The following is a 13,561-nucleotide window of genomic DNA, read 5'->3' as shown; positions in this document are numbered from 1 at the left end:
TCAGGGGCAGAACATCGGCTGATCTGTTCTTTTGTACTTGATTTGATCGGAATGGTTAGAGGCAGGTCAGAGATGGGAAAGTCCGATCGTACAATGATTCGTACGATCGGATCTTTGCGTCTATGGCCAGCTTAAGGGAAGCAGGGCACCTCTAAAGGTAACTCACCTCATACCCACGCGTCTTGGCTTTGCACCAGTCTAAAAGCATTTGCTTTATGCTGTTCGCATTAGGCACACCAAATGCAGCTGAACGTGGTGTTGCAACCTTAGCAATGGCTGGGCTGGCTGGGCTGTGAAAAGAAGATATAAGATGGAAACTGAACCCCCAACCACAAAGGGATCACTAGTAATATAGTTACACACGGTGTTTATTTCAGGATGACTGAAATTGTAACATGGCTGCATAGAGATTTTTCGAATTAGACAGATTTTGATTTCCTTAAACAAGAATATAACGGACATTTCCAGCAATACATCTTTCCATTCATTCAAAAAGAGATTTAAAACCAAACAAAATAAAACGGGTAGGCACATACTATTATGTTGACCCTCACATCTAGTTCATAAATATTCCCTATATGATGTTCCACTACAGGCATTAAGAAAGATCTTTCTCACCCTCCACTTTCCTTTTCCATCTTCTCAATCATGGCCTTGCGTGACTGTGTGGCTGGCGTTTTAGGGAGGCTTTGAGCCTGCATGAGCTCCTTTTTCCTTTCTGCCTGACGCCGCTCCATTGCAGTCACACTGTTGGCCCTGGACAGCCCCTCATCCTCACGATCAAAAATGCTAAAGGGAGACATACAATGAACATATAAAATAGTGAGAGAAGATGGAGAGAAGAATGGTTAATTTTTATTTTAAAGAAATTACCTGCCAACTTTCTTGGATGTGGCACTAAACGATGATTTAGTCTGAACAATGGTTGCGCCATCTACAAAGAGATGAGAAAATAAATGTAATATTAATATATTTAATATATATTTCAAAAAATTTCAATTTTACGTTACATGTTTACATGTTTTCCGAGTCTGCATGGTATTAGCTGTCATGTTCATTTTTCCTATGATAATCAACATATTTTAAACAAAAACATATATATATATTTTTTTTTAACACAGTATTATATACTTTATACAGTTTGAGACCAAATAAACTGCCGATATTTGACAATTACCTCATTGTTAAGTTTAAATCTTATAATTAATAGTGCAAATCAATCCACTATTCCTGCCACCTCTTCACTCCTACCTAGCAAATCAGTATACATTTTACACTCGTGAAAGTTAACAGCTGACTCTTTTGCCTGACTATAAAGCTTGTGTGCTTGTTCTCATTCAACATGTGATTCCCATTCTTGTGTTCTGTTTGGTTTCCAAGGATCATGCATGCTCACATATCTGGTTACTCACTCTCTGATCGTTTCATGTAACTGGCCTCCACTGTAGTTGTGCTAGAGGTTTTGCTGCCATCATCTTAAAAAAAAAAAAAAATCAATTACACACACACACATCAACAGTTCTTTGGAGAATTGTTAAGTTGACCAGTTTTAGCTCCCAAGCTTATATTTTATATATTCTCACACAGATAAGTTCATATAATCATGCGTTAGACAAGCTACAAAATGTTCCCTTTTTTTTTTTTTTTTTTTAAATTACTTATATTAAATATACCATGACCTGGATGAATGAAAATCTTCATAGTCATATTCCATTTGACTCATTAAAAGTGGGCATGACAACATAGTAACAAACCACAGCGTCCAAATAAAAGTTTCTTTTTATTTAGGCTACTTTATTCTACTTTCATCTTTTTTTTTGGTTTACTCAAAGCACATTGGTACATTTTCACAAATGGCTTACAGATAAATGTAGCTCAGAAAATGCACATCTGCAGCTATGGGCCAATTCCATTACACAGTTTTAATATCAAATCTTTGACCATCATATGCATTGTAATGACATTTTCCCCATTTGTAATTAACTGACTTGTTGACGACCAGACAAAGACTTATTACTTAAGGTAATGTATAAGGTCAAAGAGCAAAAAATAGATTTGTCTTAAAACTAGGCAGTGCCACATTTGCTTTGTCTGTGCAAGTGCTGACTGAAGCAAGTTTAGATATGTGGCCTTTACTAGTAATATATAAAACATGCCTGTCCAAAATAAACCAAGCAAACTGCACTCAGTCATGTATATGAATGGCAAAGTGTAACAGTGATGCACCAAAATACCACATTTCCTTGACACCCACGGGAAATGCTTAATTTATGTAATTCTATGTTACTTTCAAGATCTATTGAAAGGTACCAATACTTTGATTTATACAGAGGTGGTTACAGCATATTTAACCGTTTTAAAAGGCACCCCATGATCCCTTTTCTGGCTACCTATTTGGGGAAACAAAAACTAGAATGAGTCCCATTAGAACAGTGAATTCCCACACATGGTTTTAGGGGATCATCAATTAACTAACTGACATGTATCCCAAATTTAAATCAAATTGACTCCCTGTTTGGTTTTCACACCATAATAAAAATGTGTTTCCTTACTGGACTGCACAAGCCTCTGTGTTTTGGTGACAGTGCTGATGGCAGAGCCACGGTTGGTTGTCTCGCTCTGTCGGACGCTGGATTCTGTGCTTCGTGCCAGCTTTGAGTCTCTTTCCTTGGTCTTTAACTCCTGTAAGCGCTGTTCTCTCTCCTTCTCTCGTTGCTCTAGGAAGATTATATGTGACCATCAAATAATATTATTTCCCTCTTTATAGTAATTCTTATTGTGGTGTGATCCAACAAATGCATCAATGAATACCTCTCTTTCTCTGTCGCAGATCCCTCATTGCGGCCCTGATTAGCTTCCTCTCCTCAAAGTCTGTGGTCTTATCCAGCTGCAAAGAGATATTGGCAAAGCCCCAATTAGACCAATTAGAGACTTGACCTCCAAAATGCCTTAGGTAAATATTGTACTGTGCTTGAGTGCTCTAGACCTTGGCATCTGGTTGCAGTAGTTATCCTTGAGGGATTAATCTTATTATCTAATTAAGGGAAGAATTCATTTACCTAATCATTTTCAGCAAAATCTTTAATTACAGCAGAAATAAAGCTAGGGAAATGTTACGTTATATTTATTCTGCCTTAACGCGATGAATGGGCAAAGAGTGATCTATACTTTTATTCAGGTGTTAGGTTGGCCACGGTCACTTCATTTTATATTCAGCTTATTCTAAATTGACTGTTTGGGACTAAACACTGGCCACACAGGTTCAGTACTTTAGATGTCATATAAATAAAGACTACAAAAGGTACAGATTTTGAGACTAGCACATGCCAGGCAAGCATAAGGGACGCATTATTCCTACTTATTATGCACATAAATCATTACGAACATTGCATTGGCTCTAGTACAATAGTTAATCCCACCTTTATAGTCTAACATTTGGATACACATCACAAAGTTACAACTATGGAAAAAAACAAAAAAATCAAAGTTATATTAGTTATCTGCACATCATTGCAGTCAGGGCATGGCATCAAGAGTGTGATTTGCAGGGGAACAGGTGGGGTTTAGACATCATTGGCATAATCTGGGCAGACAAAGATATAGTAGTGCATGTGTAGGTCATGTTTTGTTATTGGGGCCCCATTCTACTTGTTGGCAGGGACATCCACACAGGTGACCAATGGATTAATGTTTGGGGCCCCGTGGGAGGGCCCTGCTACTTAAGTAGTATGGGGCCCTGTAATTACTGATAGTAGCCCTTGTCAACTGGTATAAAAACAAAAAAGGCTACAAAAAGTGTGCACCTCATATTTCAGAATAACAGGCCTTCAGATTTGCATTGTGTTTAAAAAGATTTGGTATAGTCACATTTACTTTTTTTGGCTATTTGTCTTTCCTGCAAACCAGAATCCCTCAATATCCAAAACTAATCTTCTTCCTATTTTGCTCACACACATTGTATTCATTTGCTGTGTCTTACCATTTTATCCAGAACCTCCTCTTCCTCTATAGAACTCAGTGCCTCTGCTGTCAGCTTGCCCTTGCTCTCTGGTTCTTTATTCTCTGTTCTACTTGGTAGAAACACCTCCACCTGCTGGGGAGTTTGTTGGGGAGTTTCTGGCTCAACCTGCAAGAAAACCTTAGTTACAAACAGTACTATAGAGCTATAATTCATAGTATGAACACCAGCACATGCCACTTAACAATTGGCAAGACCCAAATATCATGGGGGTACAACATGTGCTTTAAATGGCTTAGTCACATAGTTTCATAAAACAATCACTATTATAGCAACTAGAAATAATTAAAAAATGGATGCCACTTCTTAAAAGAAATTCATTCCTCTGCAACCTAATCTGTGACCGGTTCTTGTTTGTTTTCTTACATATTCAAGACAAGTTCAAGCTAAAGTGGAAAATACATCCTTTTAATGCACAAGACGCCAGAGCAGGCAGATATATAATAGAACAATCACCAAAGAGAATATATTTCATTAACTAAACAGGCTGCCAACAGTGCTCAATAAAGTATTTTCCCTAGTTTTCCTAATGTCATATAATGGTCTGATGTGGTTTTTCATGCGCAAAGCAATGTGCGATAGGATTAGGAAGTATCAGATGCTGTCCTCGAACTTTACTTTGGCCTAGAACCAATGGCTATATTGGGACACAATAAGTACTGAACTTTGGCAACCACAGTCAACAGAATGGGAATCATAGACACACGCACAGTATAACCCCTTCACTGCCAGAGAATATTGTCAAAATAAGTCAAATTAAATATATATGCTTGGCTGCAGGCAAAATGTGCAGGATCAGTTATTTCTTGGAATTTCGTTTGTTTGTTTATTAAAATCAGTTTCTCTAACTGAGCCTGTTGAGTGTGGTACTTTCGAGTGGCATATATATATATATATATATATATATATATATATATACATATATATATATATATACACACACACATACATATATATATATATATACATACATACATACACACACGCACCTTGTGAATGTGTGTATATATTTAATATAACAAATTAATGGTAGTATACCACCAGTATAATTTATAGTTAGTATAATAATTTAGGAACATTATCAACATCTACCCCAACTCAGAATTGGAGTTCAGTGGGATGTGTTGCTAGGAATTGCAGGGCTGAATGCCAAAGGTTACAGAAACCTGACTGAAATTAATACAGTCGTAATTCCTTTCAGCGCTACAGTGGGTATGGGGTACCCTGGCATATAATCCATTCATATAAACTGACACTTACAAGGCTGCTGCTTCTAGAAAGATGCACAGAAGAGGACCTCCGGGTGCTAGAAAACCTTGGGGCATGAGGCACAGAGCCATTGGTTTCCTCTGAGCCAATTAAGTGGGTCAGCTCTTCCACCCGTTGTGCCAGTCTTTCCTGTTCCAAGCGAAGATGTAGGTTCTCCTCTTTTAGATCATTGACAGCTGCACTCAGTGGATCGATTAGCAAAGATATCTCCCGAAGCTGCTGTGTCACTTGCTTTTGGAAGACCTGCAGCTCTTGCATTGCTTCTTGTGCCGGCTCAGTGTGCTGGTTATCCAGCTCCTCAATACCAGCGCTAGGCATAGTTAAGAGCAGCACAATGCAGGCAAGGTTGTAGTGTTCAGGAGCAGGGCACAGAGGCAAGCGAGTGTACTGACCGAAGGAGAGATGTTCTGGCAGATTGAAACAGCTGATCTGTCCAAGGGCACAGTGTTAGCCCCCTTTCCTGATCCCCTCTCTAATCCCAATGCAGGGGTATGTTTACAGATGGGAGCTATATATATATTTATGTAACATCCTACCGCAGAAACAAAGGGAAGAGAGATTGGGACACAGCAGGTGGCAGGAAGCTGCCTATTCCTGGAGCTGAACAAGCAGACACAGACTTCCAAAAAGTACAACTGGCCTTTATTAACCTCTTTGTTCCTGGTGTGTCAGGTTATATACTATTAGAAACAGATTAAACAAAGTGCAACTTTGGTGCACTTTTTTTTGCATTTTTTTTCAAGGACAAATTAGATGCATGCTTGCACACAACCCTGTGCATTTTTTTTACCTCTGCCCTACATATTCTTGTGCATTAACAGATACAAGAATAGAAAGCCTCCATACTGTGTGTTGAAAATACCCAATGACTGCTATAGAGCAAAGAAGTTATCATATTTATTAAAATAGAACTGAATGATACCATTTTTTAAACAGTCTTCAGCAGGGTATGAAAAATTAATAGTTAAACCTAGCATAACCAAAATGTAAAAAAACAAAACAAAAAAGTTGATCGTTTTCCATAAAAAAATACACAAACCAAGAAGGAAAATCCAATATCTAAGGCCCTTTTTAATCAGTCTGTGAAGTGGTGATGTCAGTGCAACACTTACCAAGTTAGGTGACTAGGATTTACAGCCCTATTTCTTTACCTTGGGTCTCCAGATGTTGCTAGCCTAAGACTACAAGAATACTTAAATATATAATCAAGGGTTAAAGTATGCTGGCAGTTGCAGTCAGCAATGATATAGCTGTGAAGAAATTATAAGACTCTGAAGCCCTATATAGTTGCCCACTTTTACATATACAATTGTATTCTTGGAAATTACTGAAAAAAATCCAAAAAAAGAAAAAAGTAGGTAACTATATGTTCAAAGTAGGGTAGGTAAGTTCTGAAAATAATTATTAAACGTCTAGCTCTGTAAGTACAATTGTGATCCCAACTATTGTTCTGCATGAAATACATCAAAAGACTCACATCAAATCTACAGTTGGTTCTTACTCTCTCTCTATACACAAGTACATTTTCTAGCATGTTACTTTTTCTATAAGTATAGACACTGCTTGTGTTTAATAGTTTGCATCAGTCTGATCCACTTCAATTGGTAAGCATGTTACACCGTCTATCCTGCAGTGCTTGCTTATATCAACATATCCTTCTTATAAAGGATCTTACACTGAGGCCAAGGGCAGATGGCACATTGTCTCTGCTGCTCTCAGCCTACAAATTTTTTCAGGATGAGAAAAGTGGATCTGCTCAGTGCTCCAGCTTCCTACAACTGAGCTGCTTCTACTTGCATGCTGGCACACAAAATGGAGTGAAAATGCCCGCTTTCATGTATTTGGGCCAACCTCCGCTGCATATAACGACATTCAAGTGGATGTCAGCTTCGCTCAATTGAAAATAATACGCAGACTGAGAGCAGCAGAGCAATTGCTCCGTTTGCCCTTGGCCTACACCTTGAGAGAGTCCTTGTATAGTGGAGAGTACAGCTAGAATTTAAGTTACACAGCAAGCCAAGACAGGTTTATTAGAATTATACTTCAGCAACTAAAAGGAAATTTTAATTCAAACCTAAAATAAAAGTATACTTGTTATAGTGATCTATTTTTACAGATTAAGTTGCTTTACCATTTGTAGTCTTTCAAAGATATTGACATTTATATATTACTAATACAGCTGCTTTGTTAACCTGAGGGTTAAGTAAATACACAGGTTCCATCTTCAGTAAGTTGCCACTCTGCTTATTCCTTTTTTGGGATTTGAGAAACAGTGCTTACAGCTTCAGCCCAGAACAGTTTTCCATGCCCCTTACTTGCTAAAACGGATTCCTTTCCAGGGAACTGACATTGACCTGATGGTTTTACTCACATACAGCATTTGAGGTAAGTGTGGCAGAGTATTGGGTCCATGACGGGTTATGAGAACAATGCTATGCTGGGAGAGAAGCAGCTGCTTCCCTCCAGCTTTTAAGAGGACAGGCAGAGCAATATGCATAGAGGTCTTTTCAACTAATCCTTGGGGCGCAGTCAAAGCAGCTTCAACTACTTCAATAAACTTCAATAAACATCCGGTGTAACAAGACTGGTAAATGACTTACTCAAAGGAAAAACTAGTTTGCAAGTGTCAGGCACTGAACCATTTATAAGGAGATCTAAACCACAAATGGCAGCTTATCCAGAATTTTTGGGACCTGGGGGTTTCTGGATAACGGATCTTTCCACAATTTGGATCCTCATACCTTAAATCTTCCAGAAAATCATGAAATCATTAAATAAACCCAACAGGCCGATTTTGCTTCCAATAAGCATTAATTAAAACTGTACCTTGTACTTAATCTAAACTAAGATCTATTATTACAGAGAAAAAGGTAATCAATATTAAAAATTTGGGCTATTTGGATAAAATGGAGATGGCCTTTCCGTAATTCTGAGCTTTCTGGATAACGAATCTCATACCTGTACTATATGTCAGGGCTATTCAACTGGAAGTCCAAGAGTCAGCACTGTTGAATGTGCAGGGAATTCACTACAATTGCCAGAATGCTAGTGAATACACTGGTTAATGGAAGAAAATCAGGAAAAACATGGGGGGCATTGGAAATAACAGCCAGTAGGTAAGTAAACAAACACTTACTAGCTGGCTGAATTTTCTGGCTTTATACAGATGCTGTCTGCCTTTCTCACCTCCCCGCTGTCCCCTCCACATGTAGAATCAGACAGCTGCGCTGGGGAAGAAACACTACTTGGGCCACTATCCTCTTCACATGAGCATTGCTGCCTCTCCTCCATTTGACGATCACTTCTCATTTAAGTTCAGATTAAGTGAGGAGACTAGTCCTAGGAAAGCCTTCCAGCACGAAAAAACCAAAATGTTGCTCTCGGGATTTGTAGTATAACAAAATTGGATCTTTCTCCTCTGAATGTAGTGGTTGTTTGAAAAGTGCTCGTCAATACATCTGATAAATTAGGGTTAGGGACAGAAGCAGGTTTGTACAAATGATCCCAGAGAGGAGGTAGCAGTTCTTAGAAACACAGGTTTCATAGAGAGTATCTCACTGATAAAAATAGCTGAACACAAGGAGCCATTAGTAAAATGTTATTGTTTCAGTTATCGGAATAGGAGCATATAGTTCACTTACATACATTATATAAATGGTTGACACAAGTTACTCTAGCTACGGATGTTTTCTGTTATATAAGTTCTAGGGATCGACACAAGAAAAGAACAGTACAGCTCAGTGATATTTTAGCACAAATCCTAGACAAGGAGTTGTGCTTCCAAGGCCTACTGTGGTAGAAATAAGGTATGAAGTAAAGGGCAACTCATGGGTGGAGGAATAATATGTCCATACTAATACTGTACTTGAGAAAACAATAAGGCAGTAAGAAATAACTAAGCACTGAGTGTAACTACAGCTTTGGATATCTCATTAGTAACTTTCCATTTTAGGGTAGAACTACACAAGCGCTTTCACCTGCGATAGCATCCATTCCGATGAATCGCAGACGTCACGTTGGATGCGCTGAATCACGATTGTCGGATGCGAACGCATCCAAGTCTGAATCCTTTCTGAGAGAGAGGAATATTGTGCATAGGAAATCTTCAGTGTACTACCCACAAGCAAATGGAGAAATCGAGCGATTCAACAGAAATCTGAAAGAAGCACTACAGACAGCAAATCTAACTGGGAAATCTAGGAAAGTATTTACAACAGAGATCCTACATAACTACAGAGCAACGTGCCATGCAACAACCCAAACATCTCCTGCTAAATTATTACATGGCAGACAGATGCGCACTAAGTTACATGTTGCAGACATCAAACTTCCACAAAATACTGTGCCTACAAAATCATCTACTGCTGACATTGTGAAACATCACCAAGCCAAATGCAAGACTGATACTAACAGAAAACGTGGTGCAAGAAAGTACACTTTCAGCCTGGATCTTTAGTCAGAATTAAGAAACCAGGAATACTGAAACAAGGACAAGCTAAATTTACTACACCACTTGAAGTGAGAAGCCAGCGAGGACCATACACATATGAACTGTCTAATAGACGCATATGGAATGCAAGTCGTATTGCTCCTGTTAGATATGACTTTGGAGAAGCTCCATTTGATGAAGGACATTTTCCTACTCCTGATGTCAACTGCAAAAGGCCTGAAGAAAGTGAACCTTTAAGGCGTACTGAGAGAATCAGAAAACTTCCTGCATGGAACAATGACTTTGTGATGTGAAGAATGTATAATATTGTTTTAAAATGCATACTGTTTAATTGCTGCTGTTATTATAGTTGTCCAAATGCTTTCCTACTATAAGGCGAATATGTGGTGTTTATACAAATGGCCTGCAGGTGTCACTATCTACATGAGTTACTGCCTGTCAGGTTAAAAGAGAAAGTTACTGTTGTGTAATGCCTGCAGAGCCTGCAAATAAAGAACTGTTCTACTCTCCTCATCCTGGGCTACCCAAAACATAACACAAATCTAGGTCTTTTTTGCAAGGGCCTGGCAGAACCACATCCATACACATAAAATCACGCGACTTTAGACCACATCTTTGTATAAAATGCAGTATTTGTTCAAATACAAAGAAAGTGGATCTCTTCAAAATAGTATGTATTTATTCAGCACTAATCCTGCAATGAACAGTCAAGCAATGGACTGACAATAAGAGCAGACTGTTTTCCTCTTGACATGAGGGAGTTATTGGTTTACTCTCTTTTATTCTGTATTATGTCCTCCAAGGGTGACTGCTGACAGGAATATTTGTAACTGTGAGTGACAAATCTCTTGAAAATGCTTCTCTACCAGCAATAACTGAAATTACTGGTGGTAAAACCTATGCATCACAAAGACACCTGAAATTTCCTTGTGAGGCAACATCAGCAAACCCGAGAACAACAAAGCGATGCATAGGTTTTACAACTTGCAGTTGTCGCTTCATTGGTCATGGCCCTAATATGTGCACTCCCATATTTTGTTGCCACCGTAAACAATTTATAGTGTTGTTCACATAAAAGTTTGTGTGAAAAGAGGTCTGACTGAATAAGTACTAATGTGTCTTCAAATACAAGTAATCATGAAAGATCTGTTTATTTTTTGCCCTCTATGTGTCCTCTAAGCTATACACTCACATACAAATTTAGAGGCACCATAAACAATTAGCTCAGTCTAAAGTAGTTACCAAGCATAGGCACAGCTTCATACTCTTACTTGGCAACATAGAAACTGCCAGTACATGTATGGGATCACTTATCTGGAAAACATATCTAGAAAGCTCCCAATTTCGGAAGTGCCCTGACCACTTGAGCTGCATGAATCCAAATTGGTGGCAAAACAATCCCAATGGGTTTAACGTTTAAATAATTTAAACATTAAATAAAGCACAATTTGAAAAAATACAGTATATCTTACTTTTACAGAGGAACAATTGCATCCTATGAGATTAGATCTACTGGTGAAAGATAGGTTATTATATGATCCCAATATATTTACGTATAGTGATCATATAAAGTACCTCTTCTCCAATGTAAAGCAAAGCTTTTTGTTTTTTCATTCCGTGTGTGTGTGTGTGTGTATGTGTGCGTGATGACTATGTCCTTTCCATAGAGCACTATTACAAGAAATTTAGGAATACAGCCTGGTTTAAGCATATGACAGTACACAAGAGAGTTAAAATTGTAGCTTTTTCCCACATATCAGAGAAACTTATAGAAAAAAGTTAAATAAATGAATTCTAACATACTTCACTTTGTGCTTATATAAGTTATGAAGTCACACAGTGTCAACATAATGTAACATTGTCTGTATACTGTACAGAAATCCCAAAATACTGTCTGTTTAGAAAGTAGGAGAGCAAATACAATGAATCTTCCTTTGCCATGCACACATCAGTTGGTTTGGGTATTCAAAAATCACACTAGAAGCTCTATTGTGGCCTTAGGCTCAGTAAAGGGATGCTTTCACTGTCTGGCTAGGAAGTAATAGGTATGCAAGGCAGGATGCCAGGAACAATCATTTACAGATTGCATTTCAACCCTTCAAATAGCTCCTTTGTTTCTACCTTGTGACAGAAGCAATTTAAAGAGCCTTAAAGTGATACCGACACTAAAAAACTACTTATGAAATATGAATGTACATTAAAAGTGATAGGTCCGATAGGTCATGCTGATATTTTGCGGAGAGGTTTGTTTTTGTAAGTAATTATTAGATGAAGTTTCTAAACCTGACTGTTTTGCCAACCTGACTGTCCATCTCAGCCTGTCAGTAATGCTAACGAACTCCTGCTGCCCAAATATGGCAGCCCCCTCATAGACGAACACAGGGAGAAGGTAATGTAAAAGCATTGGGCAAATACTTTATGGCACAATTATAAGTAGCCTGCAAAGTCAGGTAGATTTAATAAAAGGTTTAATTTCTGGTGTCAGTACCTCTTTAAGTAACATGGAATAAACACATTCTGATAATAAGGCAATGTTACGTAGGAGAATGCCATTTCTATTTCAATATCAGTTTTAACTTCACCAAAAAAAACGAATTGTAATTTGCCTTAAATCATGCAAAATTTTAATGTGAGCTACTACTTTAATATTATCCCTTTAGTACTACTGTCTTTTAAGTGAAATAAGATTGCTACAAATGTTCTGCAAATGTAACCGTAAAAATTTCTACCTCTGTAATTATAAATAATTATAATAAAATAGCAATAAACCCTGGTACGGTATTCTGCTCAGCAAAATTATTTCTATCTGCTTGTCAGTACATTTGAAATACTAATTTTTACATTTTTATAATCTTTTTAAAATACTAATTTTTAAAGATTTAAAGGGTAATTGATTGTTTTGCAAAAAAAAAAACAGACAGAACAGAAATGTAAAAACAGTTCTCCACAGTCATTTTATGCCACATTACAAAGCCAAATAAAGTTGATTATGACTGTACATGTCAAATCTTAACACAGGTGTCCTGAATGCTCAGCAGTACATAAGGAAGTTTGTGATAGATAAGATCACAAGAAACAAAGATAAAATCCCAATGCAACAATAGGTTTTATAAGAACTGTTCTTTCTTTAAATGGAAAAATACACATCACTATTAAGCTGTGCATTAAAAAAGCAAAAAATAAATAAAAATAAATAAAAAATATGGTATTATCCAGAAACTCATTATAAAGAAAGCTTAGCTGAATAAAACCACATTGGTGAGAAACAATCCTATTTGGTTTATTTAATGTTTAAATAAATAACAGATCCTATACCTGTATACCTTAATAAACTGTACCCACTTTATTACAGAAGGATCAGTGTCCCTCTAAATGCCTGACATACTGTAATGCAGAAAAGTATTCCTAGCTCTATTTAGGAATGGCCAGTGCTCATGCAAGCAAATATATATGAAATAAATACCTTGATGACATTATTGCTGGAAGTGATCCCACTTTGTGTGGTGGTCCTGCTCTCAGTCCTTATGCTTCTTGTAGCGATCCCGCTGCTAGCCCCATCACTGCTTGTGCTAAAGCCACTGTTAATTCTAAATGGTGTACTTGTGAGTCCCAATGTCAACTCTGGAAAATACATTTTAAGTCAAGTTAGACACAGAATAAGGAATTGATCATAAGTATACAACAATTAAGCATATAAAAATCCCAAAATGGTGAGAACATTTGCTCAGTCATGACAGCAGCATGCAGCCCTTCAAGGGGTTTCAGTTTCCCCATTCTGATAAAGGAGCTTGGATGTTTTGTTTATCAATTAATTATGATAGGTT

The 13,561-nt window shown here is 37.6% G+C and overlaps 1 protein-coding gene across 2 annotated transcripts in view; it reads right to left on the bottom strand.

The window, feature by feature from the left end:
- The window catches only part of smtn.S (smoothelin S homeolog), a 76,582-nt gene that overhangs the window by 8,802 nt on the left and 54,219 nt on the right, over window positions 1–13,561 (bottom strand). For both annotated transcript variants that reach the window (XM_018239347.2, NM_001095933.1), the window contains 8 exon segments: window positions 13,201–13,358; window positions 3,980–4,126; window positions 2,812–2,887; window positions 2,553–2,717; window positions 1,413–1,475; window positions 874–934; window positions 619–789; window positions 167–290 (listed from right to left, as the gene is read on the bottom strand). In XM_018239347.2, coding sequence (XP_018094836.1) covers window positions 167–290; window positions 619–789; window positions 874–934; window positions 1,413–1,475; window positions 2,553–2,717; window positions 2,812–2,887; window positions 3,980–4,126; window positions 13,201–13,358 — 965 coding nt within the window.

The sequence above is a fragment of the Xenopus laevis genome, chromosome 1S (genome assembly GCF_017654675.1).
Source record: "Xenopus laevis strain J_2021 chromosome 1S, Xenopus_laevis_v10.1, whole genome shotgun sequence".
In the NCBI taxonomy this organism is placed as follows: Eukaryota; Metazoa; Chordata; class Amphibia; order Anura; family Pipidae; genus Xenopus; species Xenopus laevis.
Note: the sequence above shows the minus strand (reverse complement) of the source record. Positions and strands in the feature narration are given on the sequence as shown.